The sequence below is a fragment of the Coregonus clupeaformis genome, unplaced genomic scaffold (assembly GCF_020615455.1).
Source record: "Coregonus clupeaformis isolate EN_2021a unplaced genomic scaffold, ASM2061545v1 scaf0770, whole genome shotgun sequence".
NCBI lineage: Eukaryota > Metazoa > Chordata > Actinopteri > Salmoniformes > Salmonidae > Coregonus > Coregonus clupeaformis.
Genome location: NW_025534225.1, coordinates 187,766 through 207,918, shown reverse-complemented (window position 1 = coordinate 207,918; position 20,153 = coordinate 187,766). Strand labels below are relative to the sequence as shown.

Here is a 20,153-nt window from a genome sequence, read left to right as displayed (position 1 = left end):
GTACTGTTCACATCCAGCCGATATCAGATGCATGGTACACAAAATAACATACTTTTTTTCAAATACTTTGAGCGTTTGCTTGAGCCTGCCTGGAGTGCCAGATAGGCAGGGTTTGGACTTTTAGTTCCATTGTGCCACACAAGCTCAATCAAGCAGAAATTAAGTATTTTAAAGAAAACTATATTATTTGAACTTTGGTCCGACACACACACACGAAAACAGTACCAAGGTTGAGGGCATGTAGCCATGGCACCATCCGTCCAGCTCATGGTCTGAATCAAAGGCATTCAAAACAAGGACCATGTAATAAATAGGACATTGTTCAATAAATGGCAGGTATGCACATAAAAACTATCCATTTCAATATTAACAACCCTTGCTACAGCTAGTCTAGTGCTCCAGCCTCCAACATTTCCCACCAAAACTCACTCATGCTTTCCATCAAAACCAATGAACTTATTTTTTCTTCTCGCAATATGATTGATGATAACCCAGCAAATTCCACATGGCTCCTTTTAGACATCTTGGGCCGTGACCGAAATGGCATCCTATTCCCTTTATAGTGTACTACTTTTGACCAGACCAAAAGTACTGCCCTATATACGGAATAGGATGCCATTTCAGGTCAAAATAAGTGCACTACACCATATAGGGAATAGGGTGCCATTTGGGACACACCCTTGAAGTTTAAGGGCGCATTAATAAAAATTCCACTCCGACGTCGCCGTTTAGCATCTCGTTGTGTCAGCCCACGTACGCGTCCCAAATGGCAGGGAATAAGGTGCCATTTGGGGCACAGACCATGTTTAGGGGCCTGTCTGGAGAGAAAGTGGTGTTTGGGACAGGGGCCTTATCTGATTCTCAGATTGAAACCATTGCTAACGGGGGTAAATCACCTCGAGATATGAGGAAAGAAAGAAAAAAAAAGAAGGAAAATATTTGGCTAACCTTTACATGAGCCCCACCAAGTGCCGCAGTCTGATTGAATGCTAGTGGATCACACACACACACACCTTGAAATCTGCCCCCCCCACTCCCCCGCCCCAACATCACTCACTCCCCCGCTCGTCTCAGGCACAAAACGGATGAAAACGCTCCGAAACGGAGTGAAAACAGGTAGGTACCATCTGAACGTGTCCAATAGGAAACACTTGTCTTCCGTCGCAAATCGTTTTGCTACAGTGTGCCCTACTGAACACAACCCAGGTTGGTGGTTTCGAGGAAAAACAGGGAGAGGTGGCAGTAGGGAAAGTGCAGCTAGTAGAGTACTAAACAGACACCCAGATTGATGTCCCTGACCTAGTCATAGCCCCCCCCCCCCACCCCGCTCACCCCCGACAGACAGAGGTCAAGTGGTAGAGCAGCCCCATCAGGCACCAGCCAGCGCAGGTCTCCGCATGTGGTTCACATCACCACACACTTTCACGGGAGAAATCTAACTCAATCACTAATTGTCAGGGGTGACTGTGGGGTATATTCTCTTCCCTGTATAGTGGGCCTGGTGATAGCTCCAGCAACTATGGAGGATACATAACCAGGCCAGCTTGGCTCAGTATTGCGAAAAGGTTATGAATGATCTAGTATGCTGAACATACAGTTGGCATGGGACTTCTCAAAAACACGAGCTGGACAGAACAATTCACAAACAACCCACAATGAATTAAAGCGCTACTATGACTAATTCCGATTTTTTTTGTATAAAAAAAAAAAAATAGTTTTTCCTTGTGGGAACACATATTGAAAAACATCACATTTCGGCCAAACTATAAATTGTACTATAAAGTGAAGGGTATTATTATGGGAGAAAAACAAGAAAAAATCTCAGTCAAGCAAAATGTCAGTGAAAGATTGACAACTTGGGGAGGGGGAAGAAAAAAGGAAATGTGAAATATGTAAACATGTATAATTTTCTATTTTCCACCAATAAAAAAAGTATTTATTTCATTACCAAAAAATGTAAGAAGTACTGAACAACCAGCCTCTCCCTCTCCTCACAATTTCTCCACACCGAAGTGAGAGACAAAGATCAACAATCGGCGCAACAAAAACAACCTTCCTGCCATGTCAGTCAAAAAGAAAACGCTAATGAAAATCAAATAACACAATTCATTGTGGGAGAGATGGAGAGAGAGTGGCCATCGAGGCACGCCACAGATTCAGGCGACTCCGGAGAGAGGTGATTGGAGGAGACAGATGAAAACTCAAGGCCTATTAGCACAGATGGTTGGGATTATGGACTCATGGTCGGTGGGACCTTTCACATCTCCTGGAGGGGGGGGGAGGGTTTCTGTCTGCTTGCTTTTTTTGGACACTGTTCTCACCCCCAAGAATGTCTCACGCACACATACACCCACATAGACGCGCGCGGAGACACAGACATACACTCAGGCACACACACCTCCTTGGGTTTTTAAAACGAGAACACCAACCCCTCCCTCGCTTCACCTTCTTCCTCAACTTTCAATATTTGGGAGAGAAATGAAGAAAAGCGATTTGGGGGCCGGCGGGCTACGGAGGAGCAAAGTGTTAAAATAAACAGGGCCAACGTGTGGATGTGCAAAATTGATTAAGTTGGGGCGTGAGTGTAATTCGGTGCGATGTAAGCTTGAACTAGCCTGCGTAGAGAGAAAACAAACAGTAGAAGACGAGATCAGGGGAGCACTGCGGCGATCCCTTCCTTTCAATCAAACCCAAAGGATGCGTCCCAAATAGCACCATGTTCCCTATATAGTGGACTACTTTTGACCTGGGCCCATAGGAAATATATGTAGGGAATAGGGTGCCATGGGCCCATAAGGCTCTGGTCAAAAGTAGTGCACTATGTGGAGAATAGGGTGCCATATGGGACGCAGACATAATGGAATGGGACAAATGGAGAAGTAGAAATTCTTGACCTGTCAGGCCTCTAGGGCTCTACTGAAAACTCACATATTGTCAGTTAATGGTGCCCCTGTCAGTGTGATATACTGGTGATTGACATGAACCACGTATGAACACGGGGGCAGAGGGAAAATGGGGTGGGAATGGTAGACTTGTGGCTTTTCAGGCAACAAGGTCACCCCATAGTTGCACCTGCTAAACTGTTATTTGAGATAGTAGAAAAGACACAGGAATCCCAAATGTTTCCATAAGCTATAGATATGTCATATCAAAAATAATTCCCCTTAATATTCTACCATTGGACAGTGAACAGTTAGAGAGCAACATAAGAATCAAATGTGAGTATAAAAAGTGTCCCAAACCGCAAACCATAGCCAACTTGTTTATTTTACCAAATGCAATTTTATGGTCAGGATTTTGGGTTAGAAGGGATAATCAGCAGTGTTTCTTGACCACTATATTGCGGGACAGATCGGACTCAGCACAACCACAGTAAGATAGGGTCTCTCAAAGCAGAATTCATATGCTTATGCTGCCACCTAGAGGCTAAACTGTATTGTGACCACCGTGTACATCTAAACTGTGGATGGGTTTGTCTACAATGAGTGATGTGGGCTCAATGTTATCTAGAGTATTATTCTGCCCAAGGTTCTCTTTGTCCTGACCGCCCTGAGGTTGAGGGTTTGATCCCCCGGTCGATTCATAAAAACGGGACCTGATGCCTCTGCGCTTGGCACTCTCGCAGTAAGGAGATGGATTGGGGGTAAGGGGGTAAGGCCCTGTGATCTCCAGGGGGGGTACTTTTACACCAAACTGCCTCATGCTACAGGAACAGGAGAGGCTCCTTCCCTATGGACCATTTTGGCTCGGACAAGGCTTACTTCTTACTTTGAGATGAGGCGCTAGCTAGTGCTCCAATAAATAATTGAAGCACTGCAAATGGAGAGGAAACTGTGCAACTTAATGTTTTTCTACTCTGTATTCTCCATCTGAACAATAAAACACAATTTGAAAAAAAAAAGTACAGTATCCAGAGTGGTACGTACCGGAGTCCTTATCTGTGGCGGACACCGTGACCACGCTCTCCCCAGGCTCTCTGTTCTCGGCAACGCTGGCTGTGTAGACGTCCTGCTGGAACAGGGGAGGCTGGTCGTTCACATCCCCCACCTCCAGCCTCAGGGTCTGGGTAGAGGAGAGGGAGGGGAGCCCCTGGTCCGAGGCCTGGATGGTCAGGGAGTGGGAGGTCTGGAGCTCGTAGTCCAGAGGGGATGCTAGGTACAGCAGACCTATGGGGGGAGAAGAGGAGAGTTGAGACTGGTGTACTGTGGCAGTGTTCCCATGCCATTGTATTGACAGGGCGGGCCCCTACCTGGCTCTGCTACCCCCCCCACCTAAAGAGATTCAGTGTGTCTGAAGGGATCAGTTTGAGCAAAGTAAGGCACAGAATCTAATCATGATCACATAATGAGTAGTTATGCAAAGTGATTTGTAGATCAGTGATTCATTTGACAATTTTGATGCCAGAGGATATGGATGTTTGCCTGGCTACCCAGACTCCTTGCTCCGGCCAAACGCTACGCCCAAGGACTTTCGTTTTATTCTTCGCAATGAGTCTGGATCTGAGTACCTCCCAGACCCTTCACCGAATGCAAACACATTCAGCGCCGTATGATTGGTCCAGACACCAATTTGGTTGGTTGGGCCAGAGCACACGTGGGTAAAGCGGCGGTTTGAAAATTCATCATTGGCTTTGATACTCTGATTGGTTAGAGACAATCCAATCGCTGAGGACTTTTTGTACAACGCCCCTTGTCACCACAAACAACTTCATTGATGGCAGTCTCAGACTAAAGTATGTAGCGAATGAAAGAGCAAGCGGAATAATTGTATTGTGAATCATCCGGCTACCTGGATGCTTTGCTTTGGGGGCCTTTGTGCTCCGCCTGGAAGTTAAACTATGGAAAGACCGTAGTGAGGTAAAGTACTCCTCATACATTTTACAGAATCATAATTTCGTCACTCATCAAAATACTACCAAGAGCATACCTGTTTTCTCCTCCAAAGTAAAGAACCCTTCCTTGTTCCCAGAGACAAGACAATAGGTGACCTGGCCGCTTTCACCCACATCATCATCCACGACCACCACACGATGCACCAGGCTCCCCACCTCCGTGTCCTCCATCACAAGGGCCGTGTCCTGGGAGACAAACGCCGGACGGTTGTCATTCACATCCAGCAGGAACACCTGAGCGGTCACAGTCGCGAACTTCCGGTCGGCCTCCCTCGCTGCCTGGTCGGTGGCAGTGACCATGAACGTGAAGCTCACGGTCCTCTCGCGGTCCAGGGAGCGGTCGTGGTGAGGGTGCCGGTGAGCGGGTGGATGCAGAAAGGAAATGTTGCGGACGACAATGATGACCCTCCTGACATGCCCAGCTCAGGGTCAAAGGTCAATGAGTAACGAGGCCGCTGTTGGCCAGGCTCCCGTCGCCATCTTTGGCGTTGAAGGCGAACACACGCGTTCCAACTTCTACGTCCTCCAGCAACCCAAACATGACCACCTCGCAGGGGAACCAGGGCACGTGGTCGTTCACGTCCTCCACCGCTATGCTCACAAATACTGTTACATTAGTCCCGGGTCCCGTGGCGTCCTCGCCATGTACAACCAGAAAGTAGAGTGATGTAGACTCGTAGTCCAGCGGCTGGTTGAGGTACAGGTCGCCGGACGAGCTGTCCAGGCCGAAGTGAAGGACCCCGTCGCCCTCGGCGATGGAGTAACGCAGCCTGCCATTGGTTGTTGGGGATGGGGAGAGGTGGACGGAGCCGATGACAGTGCCGGGTTTGGTGTCCTCCCTCACAGAGAAGTGTTGCATGCTTTGGGGGTGGGTGCCGCCGTGTTGATTCTCTGCAGCCTGAACCTAGAAATGGGTTGAATTCAACTTCAATTCAAACCATTACATTTCTAATTGCCAATGCAGACTCTAGTATTGCAAATCATGTTACAAATGCTACTAATTATTGAAATTACACTAGAATTCCAAACCATCTACAGTAATCATCAGTTGTCTCTATTACATATTATAAGATCATGTATCTTAATTGCATGCTACCCTAGATAAGAGCAACTGCTAAAGGTAAATGACAAACATGTAAAGGCATGTCATAGTAGTACTCAGTGAGAACTGGGCCAATATCAATCCCATTATGCAAAAGGAGGTCAGGGCACCTGGAGGTGAATGACGGCTGTCTCCTCTAGGGGGCCAGCTCCGTTGTCGGTGGCAACCACTGTCAGGGTGTATTGGGTTTTGGCGTTCTGGGTGAATAGCTCCGTGGTCCGTATGTCTCCACTCTGACTGTCTATCTCAAAGTGGCCCTGTTCCTCATCTGAGAGAGACACCGAAAGAAAAGGAGAGCGAGAGACAGAGAGGAAAACTACATGAAGTGAGAACAACACATCATACAGACATAGATAAAGATGATATGGTGCTCATCTTCATTATTTTGGATTGATGGGCATAGCTGGATCTACACAATGGCCTGGAATGAGGGCAACATAAGACCAACTTTTAGCTCTAAAACATGAACCCTAAAGATAAGATTTAGGTTAGTTCCTTAACTTTGATTTTGTGATGAACTGTCCCTTTAAGTCAAATGGTATCCGAGTAAGACCAATTCAAATATGTAAAACATTCTGTGTTAACATTTGAAAACATTACCTGTCGTCAGAGAAAACCTGACTGTTGCATTTTCTCCTGCATCGAGGTCTTTGGCAAACATGGTGGTCACCAATGAGCCTGTGGGGAGGCCTGCCCAAACCTAAAAGAACACCACAAGAGAATGAATGAACAAAACAAGTGCATTTTAACATTAAACCATGTTACTAAAAAGATGTACATGCTACTGCATGCATAATTAATTACATTCATAATAATGGGTCATACTAAAATACCATGTAGATACCGTACCGATGACATGCAGTCAGTCACATTGAATGTTTTGAGTTAGTTTCTGTGAAGTCACGTGTACTATGTAGTAATAGTAACTTATTTCTTTATCACATTTCAAAATTCTAATTTCCGTCAGTTTCTTATCTGCAGTTACCTTGTACAATAATAATAATATTATCACAGCCATTTATAGTCCAACAAAATCTTACATTCTAACTAATATTAAGTGTCAATACGTGTTTTAGCTCATGTGACGTGCTGACTGGTGAAAATGTGTGTGTGTGTGTGTGTGTGTGTCTCTCTCTCTCTCTCTACCTGGACGTTGAGCTCCTTGCCGGCGGCGGGCAGGTGGGTGAACTGGGGTGGGTTGTCGTTGATGTCGGTGACCAGGATGTGAACGGTGGCAGTGGCATTGAGGCGGGGCTGGCCCTGGTCCGTCACCATCACTTTCAGGGTGTGCCCAGCATGCTGCTCCCGGTCCAGAGACACCCAGTTGATTATCTCCCCTGGGAGAGAGGGATGGAGAAGAGAGCGAGAAAGCATTAGTGTTATAAATAATAATTTGGTGATGTGTTTTTTGCATATCCCAACTCCCCCCAGTCATGGCCAGGGTCTGCCATTATCAACGGCGATGCTGGAGCAATTTGGGTTAAGTCCCTTGCTCAACAGATTTTTCACCTGGTTGTCTTGGGGATTTGAACAAGCGACCTGTCGGTTCGTAGCCTAACGCTCTAACCACTAGGCTACCTGCCACACCATTAACATAGATAGGGTAGGTATTGGGTAAGGACATTTCTGAGTATTTGTAATCTTGTATGAGATTCTTAAAGCTGGATGACGCTGGGCCAATGGGTGTCCCGGTCATGGATCGAACTCGGGTCTGTAGTGACGCCTCAAGCACTGCGATGCAGTGCCTTAGACCGCTGCGCCACATGGGAGGCCCGTAACAGACTCATTTTGAGCCAGCTACTTTTTCCAAAGTCATAAACTATCTATTGAAAATGGTGTGCCTTCCTAGCGCAGCCCGAGTGCCATAGAAAAACACTGAGCACAGCTTTGCCACTGCCATGGTTTCACCATTACTTTACTGAAAACCATGCATCTCTACCTAGCCCAAACCGTTAGTGGGAAAACAATCTTATAATATATGCCATTTAGCAGATGCTTTTATAGAAAGCGACTTACAGTTATGAGTGCATACATGAAAGAAAGTTGATTAGAACAGGAGAGTGCATCTGAGGAAGTGTTTATCAAATATTTCCCTCAACATTTCTATGGTCGGATTTTGGCTTGGCTACTTTGAAGCAAGGTAAGAGATGCCTCATAATATGAAGTAAAACATCCAGGGTTCAAACCATTTCAAACAAGGAACAGGAAATTGATAGCGATGCTAACGATAGGCCTAACCGTCTTCTGGTAGATGGCGGCTTTCCCAAAAACCTTCTCAATTAAATGTTAACTAGCTACAAAGTAGCCTATGCCTACCTGACACGGAGGATATCCTGATTATTTGCATAAATCCAATGGGCATTTGCTTTGCAAACTCCATCTCATGCGTGTTTCAGAAACACCACTAACCAAACACTACTAGGTGCCTGCACACTTAAATTAAAGGGTTACTACACTCATAAATAAAACATTTCATTTTTTCCAGACCTCAAAAGTGGTGTCCTAATGTGGTGTGGACTTAGAAAAATTTAAAAAAGTTAGTTTGAGTGAAAATCTAAATAAATACAAAAATGACCCCTGTGAATTTCTGGCTCAGTTAACAACCCCATTTACAGTGCTTCAGAAAGTATTCACACCCCTTATCTAAGTAACTTCAAACGAAGTCATCAAGTTTGAAATGTTCACTCAGCATTCAAAGCATCCCGAATACATCCCTTACCTTGAATAAATCCAATAGGCCTAATACGATTTTTGTGGAACTGCATGAAATTTGCTTTAAAACTGGAGATTTCACCTTAAATATTATAATGCACTTTTAAAATCATTACCGCAACACAATACCACAATTCTGCATTTAGAGAGAGACATCTAAAACAGACTGCTCCATTAGACAGGTGCCTTTTAGACTAATCCATTACCGTGGATACAGGTAAATGTGGGTACATGTACGCTCATCATAGTCCTGAGAATTTAGCTGTGGATTTGGGGTGAAATCAAGGTATTAGTGGTCCAGAGGCCACCAAATTTGATTTCATACTAGACAGCCCGGACCGCCATGGCAGGCTACTCTTTCAATTTGGCTGGCTAATCCATATTCGACAGTTTAATGCCACTTCTCTCTCTCCTATCCTAATCTTAAATAGGGATATCTATGATCACCCTGCCCAGTTTGAAATGCTGTAAAAATGCATCCTTCCCTGCTCCATTCCTTGGAGAAATAAATCACAAATCTAACATTAATGGATTGGTGAAATCAAGGGTCCCACTTCATAGCTTTAACACATCCATCCATGTCAGATCAGGAATTACTTCAATGAAGGGATGAAAGCAAGTATGCACAAGTCTTTGGAAAGGGCCTCTTACCTGTTTTGGTGTTGATGCGGAAGTGTTTCCCGTCCGACAGCAGGATGTAGGACAGCTGCGCGGTTTTTCCTGGAGTCTCGGTCGACTGCCTGCACCGTCCCCACCAGGCCCTGGGGCGAAGGCCCTCTTGGACCGTGAAGAAGTAGGTCTGGCTGGTGAACACTGGTGCATTGTCATTCTCATCTAGGACGAGCACGATAACATTGGCTGTAGCGGTGGTGTTAGCTATAGCTAGTGTTGTTTCGTCTTTAACAGTGGCAAGGACTTTGAAGCGAAACATGGGCTCTGTTTCATAGTCAAGGTTTTGGGAGAGAAAGAGCCACCCACTCTCGGGGGTGGATTCGGAGAGGCGGAGGGGGAAAGTCTGGGGTCGGGCTCCAGGGAGTAGGAGAGGCCTTGATTGGGTTTGGACCCCTGTTGATGGCTGCTGCTTCCTCGGCTTCGATGTGCCCTCACCTGGATGACCCGGGTGTCTATTTGGGTGCCCTCGCCCATTTCCACCTGGTAGACTAGTGTCTCGAAGGCCAGGGTGTCTTCAGTGGCACTGCGCGCCACGTTGACTGTGAGCATCAGCGTGGCAGTGAGCGAAGGTTCGCCCATGTCCTTCGCCAGAATTTCAAAGGTGTACTTTGGGTCGCGGGTCCCGAGAGAAGCTTTGGTTTAAGTACACTGTACCGAGGTCGGCATCCACATAAAATGGCATACTTCCCCTAGCACTACCACGTGACAGGAAATACCGCACCCTCCCATTTGTGCCGCTGTCTGCGTCGTGGGCATGGGCTATGAACAGAACCGTTCCGGGAGGCGTGTTTTGGGACAAGGCGACGGTGTCTGTCATTTTGGGGAAGACGGGCGCGTTGTCGTTGACGTCAGCGATGGTGACGTTGACCTGGGTGCTGCTGTAGATGGGCGAGGTGGTGCCCGCGTGGCACTGGAGCACCAGGAGGGCGTAGGGCTGGGACTCGTGGTCCAGCGGGCGGCTGGTGCTGATCAGGCCCGAACTGGAGTGGACAGAGAACAGACCGTGGGGGTCCCCCGACGAGATGCGGTACGACAACGAGTCCACCGAGTCTGGGATGACAAGAAAAACATTTATGGATGGATGGATATAAAACTAGGACCCACAATATCAGGTATTTTTGGCTGACCTGTATAATTGTTCCTATTTAGTCAATCAATGAACATAATTGATAGCTCATCGAGCAACCAATTCAACTTTCACAAAATGTGACCCCCCCCCGCTTGTTTTAACAGTAACTACACCCTAACAGCCAGGGGGAATAGTAAAGCTTCGAGGGGGGCTTAAGGGGGGAGGGGGGCTTTCCCTCCCCTCCCTCAAAGGAGACATTCTTGATGTTTCACAGTTTTAACTCCAGGGGGTTAATCTGTTAACCAACGAGACAACCTTAAATGACTGTCTACTGCTGAAGAAAGGCTTAGCCGTTTAGACACAATGAAAGGAGTGACATAGCTCTGGTCCAGGGCGTTAGTGCGGCGCTTGTTAACGCTGAGCCTTCAGTGTTAGCAAGCCACACTAACGCCTTGGACCAGAGCTAGGAGTGACACTGCTCTGAGTGGCCAGTAACGGGATAATCCAGGGAAATCTGAACGTGGGGAACTCTCCACAGTACATGAATCCCCAAAGGAATTCCTCCTGGAAAAAGTACAGGTCTTATTGAAAGCTAGTTCACTTGGATTATTGAAGATCAGGGCTCGTATTCATAAAGCATCTCAGAGTAGAATCAGTTTTACCTTTGAGATCATAATTAATAACATAACATGGACAGGGGGGAACTGATAGAACTCCTACTCAGACGCTTTCTGAATATGGGCCGTTGTCAGCTACCCATGTACAGTTAAATGATAAGAGGTGACAAACACATCACGTGAGTAATCCACTAACAGACTTACACACCTGCTTTGCAGACAACTCAAAACAAGGTAGAACACAGTAAAGGGTTATAACAGAAACACATAAGCCCCACAACATTTCTACATTCAATATGATCAAAATATCCCTGTATTTATATTTTTAATAGCAAGGTGTTGTGAGCCATTGGTGGTGAGAAGTTAACAGGAGGCTAAAACAAATTCTCACAGAGATGTAGCCTACTACTATATACCTCGACACAATACTGAACATTGTGTCACAATCATTTGCCCATTCACCTATGGCCCTAGCAGGTGCTGAGGAGCACCAAAGCCTGCCAAATCCCCTTTGTGTGATCATCCAGGAGGGAGAGACTTACACCCCCCCAACTCCCCTGCCTCCCACCAGCCCTGGCAGGCGGCCTGCTCCACAGCCTTTTGCTCAGCACTCACCTAAGCGCTCCGGGGTGAAGTTTCCCCCTAGATACAGATATATGATGAGCTTCCCTCCCCCCAATCCTAACCTTAACCATTAGTGGGGAAAATGCTAAACTGACCGAGATTAGCGTCTAAGAGCAACTTCACCCTACATCCACCTCAGCTGACAACTGCACTAAGCCTTGTCAGGAAGAAGAGGGACAGTTCAAAAAGGGAGTGACAGAAGTCTGTCACTTTAACGGACAAAACAAACAAGTCATGAATTACTTACACCTACTAGCGACTGTGCCACTTGACACTTTTCGCATCTGAAAGGATTGGATAGGTGTAAGCAACATGGTGGAACTGCACCTACTCTTCCAGTGGACAAGAAATAGCCATTACCATCTAGCTTACACTGATCCTATTCTTTCAGATCTATGAAATCTATGGGTAGGGATAGGGGCTGGTGTTTAGGTATTTGTCATACAACTAGTAACATCTACCTAACCCCCCCCCCCACGCTATCCAGCAGTACTACAGAATTTCCAAAGCCAAAATATAAGGACTCATTAGAAATCTACAGGTAACTGCAAAAATAATGGAAACACTTGAGCAAAATGGGGGTTATGTTATGGTGTGGGGTGCATTTGCCTGGCATGGTTTAGGTCCACTCAAACCTTTAGAGGGCAAGGGAAATGCCAGTAAATAAACAGCCATTCTGAGTAATCACCTTCAACCTATGGTGAATCATTTCTATCCTGATTGGAGTGGATGGCAATGCCCCAATCCACAGGACACAAGTGGTCGCTGAATGGTTTGATTAACATAAAAACTGATGTAAACCATATTCCATGGCCGTCTCAGTCACCAGATCTCAACCCAATTGAACACTTATGGGAGATTCTGGAGCGGCGCCTGAGACAGTGTTTTCCAACATCAACAAAACACCAAATTATGGAATTTCTTGTAGAAGAATAGTGTCGCATCCTTCCAATAGAGTTCCAGACACTTGTAGAATCTATGCCAAGGCGCATTGAAGCTGTTCTGGCGGCTGGTGGTGGCCCAACGCCCTTTTAAAGGCACTATGTTGGCGTTTCCATTATTTTGGCAGTTACCTGTATATGAAACTATAAGGGCATGCATGTACTCACTTAAATTACTAAAATTAGAAAATAGCAACCCGCACAATAAGAGCCCAATCAACATCTCTAACACCTGTCTATCCACTACTCACTGGCAGGGTTGAGGGCCTCCACGATGCCCACCGGGGTGCCAGGCAGGGTGTTCTCGGGCACGGTGAAAGCATAGCGTGACCTCTGAAAGACTGCTGGGGCCTGGGCACTGCGCAGGACGTTCACTGTGACCTCCGCGGGTCGGGCCGACGTCACGCCCTCACCGTCCTGGGCGGTAATAGCCAGCTTGACGCCGCAGTGCCAAGGTGGGTCAGTGTGGAGGTCAGGTAGACCACACCTGTAGAGGCAAAAGGATGAGAACGGTCAACATGTTGGATTTTTTGTTCAAATAGAGGAAAATCAATAGCTAGAGTTTCATTTGTCATTTTGTAAATTGGAGAAATATAATAATTCAAATCAACATTTCTATTTCTTTATTAATTAAATCAGGGGTATGAACCTATATTAAACATGTTGCCATGGTAGGGAAGGATTATTCACATCATGATTGGGCCTCTCTTAAAGCTGCAATATGTAACTTTTTGGGCGACCCAACCAAATTCACATAGCAATGTGAGTTATAGATCTGTCACTCATTGAAAGCAAGTCTAAGAAGCGGTAGATCTGTTCTATGTGCCCTATTTGTATGCGTCCCGGTCTTAAGTTTCGATTTTGCGTCTTTTACTTTTGTACACCAGCTTCAAAACAGCTGAAAATACAATATTTTTGGTTATTGAAAATATATTTCACAGCGGTTTGGATTGTACAATGATTCTGTGCACTCTGAGTGCTTGTTTTGTCACACAAACTGAAATTAGGCGAACTAAATGAATTTCAGCAATCAGGAAATGGCGTAGCAATTTCTGCATATTGCACCTTTAAATTGGGCTTCTCTTGAATGGTAGACTTGTGTGTGTGGAGCACAACAGACATAGCACATATGGCCCAGGGGTTGGCTAATTTTGTCACCCGAATTCACCCCCAAATCTCACCGATTTCAGGCGGCATTGTACTGGAAAGCCCCAGTTAATAAAGGGCTCCCACAGGGCCTGCACAGATGGCTGGATCAATAGCAATGGTAACAATTAGCTTAGCATAGCATTAGTTTATTAAATTCAATTAATTGACCCTCAAACTATTTTAACTGACCTTATGAGCCTGCTGTCATAGTAAAATGCAAACAGACAATGTTCTGAAAACTATTGGTTAGAATTATTATAACGATTTTATTACAAATGACATGTGTACGAGTTCACTCGGCTCTGTAAAAATCAGGCTCTTTCTGACGCCGTGACACAAACATGTTCAACTGCAATAACTCTCTCTACGTCTTTCAAATGGTCACCGGCTTGTACCATTATAGTAGCACTATGAATGCATTAATTGTCTTAATCATGCAAAGGTATCAAGGGCAGGCCTTTCTAAATCTGCAGCACCCCTGCTGTGAGGTGACAATAGCAATCACGTCCACTACTGGGGGCTTACGCCAAGTAAGCATTTGTTTATCACAATGTGGCTGCTGGCATCTAATGAGTCGTCTTGGTAGGGTGCAAGTGAGACTTCTAGCTGCAGGCTATATGTTATATGTGCATGGTCAATGTGGCTGACCAGCTGCGTGGAGGAATTGAGGTGAAATTAATACAGTAAATGAAGCAAAAAAAGAATCCATTGTAAAAGTCATCCACAAATGTATTTCTTTAATTTTGAATAATAGAAGAACAAAAAAAGTGGTGGAGTTTAGAATGTTAGAAGGTTGACAAGTTCCACCTACAAGTAGTGTACAAATTCATCATTTGAATTCATTGACATAAGACTGTGATTGACCTTATAGGTGTAGTACAGGAATCTCAAAAACTGGCAGCCTATGAGCCAGATGCGGCCCGCGAGCCAATTTAATGTGCCGCGTGGTTGTCTTACTAAAAAACCTAGTTCAGTCTAAACTTGAATAACATTTACATTACATTAACGTCATTTAGCAGACGCTCTTATCCAGAGCGAATAACAAAACGAGATAGAACTGATAATGGACCTTTTAATAATTGTATCTTTCAGTACTTGTCGGGAACAGTTTGTGTATTATCAGGGAATCACAAACAGTATATTCACTGTGTCCAGTCAGCTAACAATCACCTAAATAAAAGCTAGACAGTCAGGGAGCATCAATATTTTTTCTAAGATAATACAGAGGAGTATGGGATTTTGTGGATTTTGACAGCAAGGCAATACAGTGCTGCCCTCCAGATCATGGCGAAGACCGAATGTGTCCACCGGGCAACATGGGTTTAAGACCCCTGGTGTAGTAGATACAGTTCAGTGCAAAACCTGATTAGTAATTGGTAAAACTTCATCACCAACTACCTGTGCTGTGCTTGTGATGTGAAGTCGGGCTGTGTGGCACAATTAGTCCAGTCAGGACACCAAGTGGTTTGGGTGTACAGTGGAGGGCGGGAGGGGATTTGGTAAACACCAGTTGACATCACAGTGCCGCAACAAGCACAAACACCCTTAACCTCCACGATAAAACAACCAAGACCTAGAGTTTGGTCAATTCAGTTTTCAATTCAGTCAATTCAGGAAGTTCCTGTATTGAAAATTCCCCATTGTTTTCTACGAGGACTTAATTCACTGAATTGAAAAAAAGAATTGACCTCAACCCTGTTTCATTCTTACCCCAGAGATCTCGGTGGTCATCCTACCTGTAGTTTTATCCACTGAGAACAGGGAGGACAGGTCCCCGGGCAGGATCTGGTAGGTGACGTGACCGTAGTCCCCAGAGTCCATGTCGGTTGCGATGACGTTGAGGACCTCTGTGCCGGGCTGGGCGTGGCTGCTGACGCTGGTCACATACTTCTCTGGGTTGAACACCGGCGGGTTGTCGTTCAGGTCCTCCACCTCGATGTGGACGTACGTCTGGGCACTCAAGCCTGCCTGTTGGGCAAAGAGGAGAGAATAATATTATAGTATAGAGTATTAACAAGCAGTAAGACCGTTCAGGACAGTGACAAGAAACACCAGCAATCTTGTATCATGTTTCAATAACAGCTGAACAATATTCAAAGATATTTACATGTACTGTAATTTAGCATACCCGCTTATCCAGAGTGACTTACAGTGAGTGCATTCAACTTAGTTTAGTAGGGGGAAAACCCCCCAGATATCACAGTTATTGCAAGTAAACCCTTTTTTCGAAATAGACACTATCAGCAGAATCTGTGACAGGAAGAAAATCTAAGTGATAAGTGAAACTGTAAATATGACATTATACACAGAGTATACAAAACATTATTTTACATTTAAGTAATTTAGCAGACGCTCTTATCCAGAGCGACTTACAGGAACAATTAGGGTTAAGTGCCTTGCACAAGGGCACAGACAGATTTTTCACCTAGTCGGCTCGGGGATTAGAACCAGCGACCTTTCGGTTACTGGCACAAGCTACCTGCCGCCTGTCATGGAACACCTTTCCATGACAGACTGACCAGGTGAATCCAGGTGAAAGCTATGATCCCTTATGGATGTCACTTGTTAAATCCACTTCAAATCAGTGTAAATGAAGTGGAGGAGATAGGTTAAAGAAGGATTTTTAAACCTTGAGATAATTGAGACTTGGATTGTATATGTGTGCCATTCAAAGGGTGAATGGGCAAGACAAAAGACGTGACTTTGAACGGGGTATGGTAGGTGCCAGACGCACTGGTTTGTGTCAAGAACTGCAATGCTGCTGTTTTTTTAAATGCTCAACAGTTTCCCGTGTGTATCAAGAATGGTCTACCACCCAAAGGACATCCAGCCAACATGACTGGGAAGTGTGGGAAGCATTGGAGTCAACATGGGCCAGCATCCCTGTGGAACGCTTTCAGCACCTTTTAGAGTCCATGCCGGACAAATTGAGGCTGTTCTGAGGGCAAAAGGGGGAAGGTGTTAATGTTTTGCACTCAGTGTATAACTATTAATATAACTACTTCATCATTCTCATAAAATGTGAATGGAAAAATACCAACTCACCTGATCCTCAGCTTTCACTAACAAGTCATAGGTCGCCAGGCCCGAATCCCTGTCGATATCCTGTGAGATGCAGAGCTCTCCAGAGTCTGGGTTGATTTGGAAGACAGGGTGTGTGTCCTGCTTATTAAAGCCGTCAGAGATGGAGTAGCGCACTGTACCGAAATCACTGCCATCCGCATCGGTGGCCACAACCTGCAGAGGGTAAGGAAACATCCTCCATCACATGGGTTGGAAGTCAAAGTTTTTAACATATATCTTGATATATGGCTGTGTAGTTTGAATATTTTAAATATCCATAGGAATGTAACCAATGCTAGCAATTCAGCTTGTGGTCGCAAACTAAAGGGAGTGGGGCGTGACTCGCATAGCTCACACCTCAACCATAACCAGACCCCTAACCCAAACCAATTATTAACTCCACGTGTTTGCTGGCCAGGTAAGTCCCTTTAGTTTTTCTCATGAAAAATATAGTTTTCCAAATACAAGACCACCAGTGAAGAATCCAGGGCACAGTATTTTAGCTGTGGACCAATAAACTCCTACGTGGCCCATGACCTTTATGATAGGGCTCAATCTCAACGCCATGTGTTGGTTGGGGAGAGATACCAGGTTGTCCATCTGGGCTGCTTCCTTTATCTCGTTAAGACATTAGCGACGGGGGAGGGTTCGTGGCAAGGGGCAGAGGAAACGCATGCCAAAACGATTGGATAATGATGACTCTAAGGATCATGACCACCAAGGATTACCTCAGCAGAGTCAGCATGTACGTTAGCGGAAACATGATGGGATTGACCATGTGGTTGCCACCAAAATCGTGTTTATACCGACTTGGCTCTGACAGAGGAATTACAGTAATCGGTGGCCATACAAAAAGGTGTGTGTAATACGCTTTCTATGTTTGGCAAAGGTAGTAAGTTGCTTAGGCGGAGGATGAGGGCACCTTTTCCAGGAGCTCTACCTGCAAATCGCTTTGGAGTTTGGGTTTAGCGCTAAAGCCGGGGAGTTGGGTGGATTGGTGCCAAGACCCTAATCACAACATGTTTTGTAAGGTCACATTAGGGAGGTCAGAAAATGGTATCACAGCTAGTTAGCATCCCATAAGCTAACATCTAGCTGAACGGTGGAGACAGCAACACTTTCTATTGTCTTTTATTTGGGGAGGAAAGCATAATTCAGGAATAGTACAAAGAGTTTTAGCAACATGTTATAAATTTTTTTTTAAATTATAGTGTTACTACTAGGACAATATCTGACAATACCACCAGGGGCTTTGACAACGCCGTGTCTACTTGGCAGGTCCGCCAAAATCTGACGTTATTTCCCCATAAACCTTGTAGTATTAATCCCCACTTTACAGATACCCTTTCCTTTACAAGTATGCACATCTCATTATCTGGACATTAGCTCGTTAATGATATAACCCAGGTTTAAGGCAGGGGTGTTTGGTGCACCTTGACCGAATCATCTTAGAGGTTATTGCATCATCTCTGTGGATGTGGCGTCATCTATTATAAACACACACAAACACACGCTGCATGTGGGCTGACAAATGTCATATTTCTGATTGAAGCATTAAAAAAACATTGTAGGTACGTAACACTTTCTTCTCCCATAACTATTGGTGGTACTAGGTACAGTAAGCTGGTGGGAGACAGTGAGACAAGACTATAAATAGCCATCCTTATCCCAGGGGCAAAGAGTAAGAGCGGAAGACCTGGATCAAAGTAAAGACTACGTGAGATATCACTTTTAATGACTTGCACAATGTCTGCAGCAAATATCTAGCAGCAAAGACCTACAGTGCCTTGCAAAAGTATTCATCCCCCTTGGCGTTTTTCCTATTTTGTTGCATTACAACCTGTAATTTAAATTGATTTTTATTTGGATTTCATGGAATGGACATACACAAAATAGTCCAAATTGGTTTAAATAATAAATAACGGAAAAGTGGTGCATGCATATGTATTAACCCCCTTTGCTATGAAGCCCCTAAAGGAGGTCTGGAGCAACCAATTACCTTCAGAAGTCACATTATTAGTTAAATAAAGTCCACCTGTGCGCAATCTAAGTGTCACATGATCTCAGTATATATATATAAATATATATATATATATATATATAGTGAGAGAAAAAAGTATTTGATCCCCTGCTGATTTTGTACGTTTGCCCACTGACAAAGAAATGATCAGTCTATAATTTTAATGGTAGGTTTATTTGAACAGTGAGAAACAGAATAACAACAAAAATATCCAGAAAAACGCATGTCAAAAATGTTATAAATTGATTTGCATTTTAATGAGGGAAATAAGTATTTGACCCCCTCTCAATCAGAAAGATTTCTGGCTCCCAGGTGTCTTTTATACAGGTAACGAGCTGAGATTAGGAGCACACTCTTAAAGGGAGTGCTCCTAATCTCAGTTTGTTACCTGTATAAAAGACCTGTCCACAGAAGCAATCAATCAATCAGATTCCAAACTCTCCACCATGGCCAAGACCAAAGAGCTCTCCTAGGATATCAGGGACAAGATTGTAAACCTACACAAGGCTGGAATGGGTTACAAGACCATCGCCAAGCAGCTTGGTGAGAAGGTGACAACAGTTGGTGCGATTATTCGCAAATGGAAGAAACACAAAAGAACTGTCAATCTCCCTCGGCCTGGGGCTCCATGCAAGATATCACCTTGTGGAGTTGCAATGATCATGAGAACGGTGAGGAATCAGTCCAGAATTACACGGGAGGATCTTGTCAATGATCTCAAGGCAGCTGGGACCATAATCACCAAGAAAACAATTGCTAACACACTACGCCGTGAAGGACTGAAATCCTGCAGCGCCCGCAAGGTCCCCCTGCTCAAGAAAGCACATATACAGGGCTGTCTGAAGTTTGCCAATGAACATCTGAATGATTCAGAGGAGAACTGGGTGAAAGTGTTGTGGTCAGATGAGACCAAAATCAAGGTCTTTGGCATCAACTCAACTCGCCGTGTTTGGAGGAGGAGGAATGCTGCCTATGACCCCAAGAACACTATCCCCACCGTCAAACATGGAGGTGGAAACATTATGCTTTGGGGGTGTTTTTCTGCTAAGGGGACAGGACAACTTCACCGCATCAAAGGGACGATGGACAGGGCCATGTACCGTCAAATCTTGGGTGAGAACTTCCTTCCCTCAGCCAGGGCATTGAAAATGGGTCGTGGATGGGTATTCCAGCATGACAATGACCCAAAACACACGGCCAAGGCAACAAAGGAGTGGCTCAAGAAGAAGCACATTAAGGTCCTGGAGTGGCCTAGCCAGTCTCCAGACCTTAATCCCATAGAAAATCTGTGGA

General features: G+C 45.1%; 1 protein-coding gene across 1 annotated transcript in view; it reads right to left on the bottom strand.

Moving 5' to 3' along the window:
* Positions 1-20,153, bottom strand: part of LOC121560098 (protocadherin-23) — a 46,606-nt gene that overhangs the window by 16,833 nt on the left and 9,620 nt on the right. Inside the window, 13 exon segments of the mRNA XM_045216669.1 lie at positions 3,927-4,166; positions 4,927-5,226; positions 5,229-5,297; positions 5,345-5,795; positions 6,104-6,261; positions 6,594-6,693; positions 7,140-7,330; positions 9,357-9,720; positions 9,985-10,427; positions 12,880-13,071; positions 13,074-13,115; positions 15,514-15,745; positions 16,823-17,014. Of these exon segments, the coding sequence (XP_045072604.1) occupies positions 3,927-4,166; positions 4,927-5,226; positions 5,229-5,297; positions 5,345-5,795; positions 6,104-6,261; positions 6,594-6,693; positions 7,140-7,330; positions 9,357-9,720; positions 9,985-10,427; positions 12,880-13,071; positions 13,074-13,115; positions 15,514-15,745; positions 16,823-17,014 (2,974 nt within the window).